The following is a 3,157-nucleotide window of genomic DNA, read 5'->3' as shown; positions in this document are numbered from 1 at the left end:
ATTTAACCCAGTGGTATATTTATTATATATCTAGCAGGTTAACACAGTGGTATATATATTATATATTTAACCCAGTGGTATATTTATTATATATTTAACAGGTTAACCCAGTGGTATATTTATTATATATTTAACCCAGTGGTATATTTATTATATATTTAACCCAGTGGTATATTTATTATATATTTAGCAGGTTAACACAGTGGTATATATATTTATTATATATCTAGCAGGTTAACCCAGTGGTATATTTATTATATATTTAGCAGGTTAACACAGTGGTATATTTATTATATATTTAACCCAGTGGTATATTTATTATATATTTAACCCAGTGGTATATTTATTATATATCTAGCAGGTTAACCCAGTGGTATATTTATTATATATTTAACCCAGTGGTATATTTATTATATATTTAACCCAGTGGTATATTTATTATATATTTAACCCAGTGGTATATTTATTATATATTTAACCCAGTGGTATATTTATTATATATTTAGCAGGTTAACCCAGTGGTATATTTATCATATATTTAGCAGGTAATCCCAGTGGTATATTTAGCTGGTTGTGATGAATGTTTTATCCTGCAGCGTGGGCTGAATGCAGGGCAGCTATTAAATATGTATATCTGCCACAGTCATGACCTCCTGGCGTATCAACCAGTCATCAATGAATTAACATGATTCATTTCCATAATGCTCTCCGACAACACAACACACTCACCAACACGACACCAACACAGAGTTCTGGGTCTTGCAACAATAGATTTTTCTGCCTTTTATCTGTCCTTATTTGCGTGAAACTCCACATCTGTGTATTGGTTTAGTTCTATTAGCTGTATCCTCTGTGTATCATGGTTCAGTGACCCACCACACTGTGTATCGTGGTTCAGTGACCCACCACACTGTGTATCATGGTTCAGTGACTCCCCACACTGTGTATCATGGTTCAGTGACTCCCCACACTGTGTGTCATGGTTCAGTGACTCCCCACACTGTGTATCATGGTTCAGTGACTCCCCACACTGTGTGTCATGGTTCAGTGACTCCCCACACTGTGTATCATGGTTCAGTGACCCACCACACTGTGTATCATGGTTCAGTGACTCCCCACACTGTGTGTCATGGTTCAGTGACTCCCCACACTGTGTGTCACTGTTCAGTGACTCCCCACCCTGTGTATCATGGTTCAGTGACCCACCACACTGTGTATCATGGTTCAGTGACCCACCACACTGTGTGTCATGGTTCAGTGACCCACCACACTGTGTGTCACTGTTCAGTGACTCCCCACACTGTGTGTCATGGTTCAGTGACTCCCCACACTGTGTGTCACTGTTCAGTGACTCCCCACACTGTGTATCATGGTTCAGTGACTCCCCACACTGTGTCTCATGGTTCAGTGACTCCCCACACTGTGTATCATGGTTCAGTGACTCCCCACACTGTGTATCATGGCTCAGTGACTCCCCACACTGTGTGTCATGGTTCAGTGACTCCCCACACTGTGTGTCACTGTTCAGTGACTCCCCACCCTGTGTATCATGGTTCAGTGACCCACCACACTGTGTATCATGGTTCAGTGACCCACCACACTGTGTGTCATGGTTCAGTGACCCACCACACTGTGTGTCACTGTTCAGTGACTCCCCACACTGTGTGTCATGGTTCAGTGACTCCCCACACTGTGTGTCACTGTTCAGTGACTCCCCACACTGTGTATCATGGTTCAGTGACTCCCCACACTGTGTCTCATGGTTCAGTGACTCCCCACACTGTGTATCATGGTTCAGTGACTCCCCACACTGTGTATCATGGCTCAGTGACCCACCACACTGTGTATCATGGTTCAGTGACTCCCCACACTGTGTATCATTGTTCAGTGACTCCCCACCCTGTGTATCATGGTTCAGTGACTCCCCACCCTGTGTATCATGGTTCAGTGACCCACCACACTGTGTGTCGTGGTTCAGTGACCCACCACACTGTGTATCGTGGTTCAGTGACTCCCCACACTGTGTGTCATGGTTCAGTGACTCACCACACTGTGTATCGTGGTTCAGTGACTCCCCACACTGTGTGTCATGGTTCAGTGACTCCCCACACTGTGTGTCGTGGTTCAGTGACCCACCACCCTGTGTATCATGGTTCAGTGACTCCCCACCCTGTGTATCGTGGTTCAGTGACTCCCCACACTGTGTATCATGGTTCAGTGACTCCCCACCCTGTGTATCATGGTTCAGTGACTCCCCACACTGTGTATCATGGTTCAGTGACTCCCCACACTGTGTATCATGGTTCAGTGACTCCCCACACTGTGTATCATGGTTCAGTGACTCCCCACACTGTGTATCGTGGTTCAGTGACTCCCCACACTGTGTATCGTGGTTCAGTGACTCCCCACACTGTGTGTCAGGTGTGTGTGTTTGTGTGTGCCAGCTGTGTTTGTATCAGGAGTGTGAAAGCTGTGTTTGTACCAGGTGTGTGAAAGCTGTGTTTGTATCAGGTGTGTGAAAGCTGTGTGTATCAGGTGTGTGTGCCAGCTGTGTTTGTATCAGGAGTGTGTGAAAGCTGTGTGTATCAGGTGTGTGTGCCAGCTGTGTTTGTATCAGGAGTGTGTGTGTGAAAGCTGTGTTTTATCAGGTGTGTGTGCCAGTTGTGTTTGTATCAGGTGTGTGTGAAAGATGTGTTTGTATCAGGAGTTTGAAAGCTGTGTTTGTATCAGGTGTGTGAAAGCTGTGTGTATCAGGTGTGTGTGCCAGCTGTGTTTGTATCAGGAGTGTGTGAAAGCTGTGTGTATCAGGTGTGTGTGCCAGCTGTGTTTGTATCAGGAGTGTGTGAAAGCTGTGTTTTATCAGGTGTGTGTGCCAGCTGTGTTTGTATCAGGTGTGTGTGTGAAAGCTGTGTTTTATCAGGTGTGTGTGCCAGTGGTGTTTGTATCAGGAGTGTGTGAAAGCTGTGTTTGTGTCAGGAGTTTGAAAGCTGTGTTTTATCAGGAGTGTGAAAGCTGTGTTTTATCAGGTGTGTGAAAGCTGTGTTTGTATCAGGTGTGTGAAAGCTGTGTTTTATCAGGTGTGTAAAATCTGTGTTTTATCAGGTGTGTAATAGCTGTGTTTTATCAGGAGTGTGAACGCTGTGTGTTATCAGGTGTG

General features: G+C 44.5%; 1 protein-coding gene across 1 annotated transcript; it reads left to right on the top strand.

Annotated features, from left to right (window-relative positions):
* The first annotated feature begins 626 nt into the window (after positions 1-626).
* Positions 627-2,519, top strand: LOC116372984 (foot protein 1 variant 1-like). Its single transcript, XM_031821543.1, has 3 exons — positions 627-658; positions 869-2,421; positions 2,512-2,519. Exons 1-3 carry the CDS (start codon positions 627-629, stop codon positions 2,517-2,519), a joined length of 1,593 nt encoding a protein of 530 aa, XP_031677403.1.
* The last annotated feature ends 638 nt before the right edge of the window (positions 2,520-3,157 follow it).

Source organism: Oncorhynchus kisutch, unplaced genomic scaffold (genome assembly GCF_002021735.2).
Source record: "Oncorhynchus kisutch isolate 150728-3 unplaced genomic scaffold, Okis_V2 scaffold3991, whole genome shotgun sequence".
Taxonomy (NCBI): Eukaryota; Metazoa; Chordata; class Actinopteri; order Salmoniformes; family Salmonidae; genus Oncorhynchus; species Oncorhynchus kisutch.
Note: the sequence above shows the minus strand (reverse complement) of the source record. Positions and strands in the feature narration are given on the sequence as shown.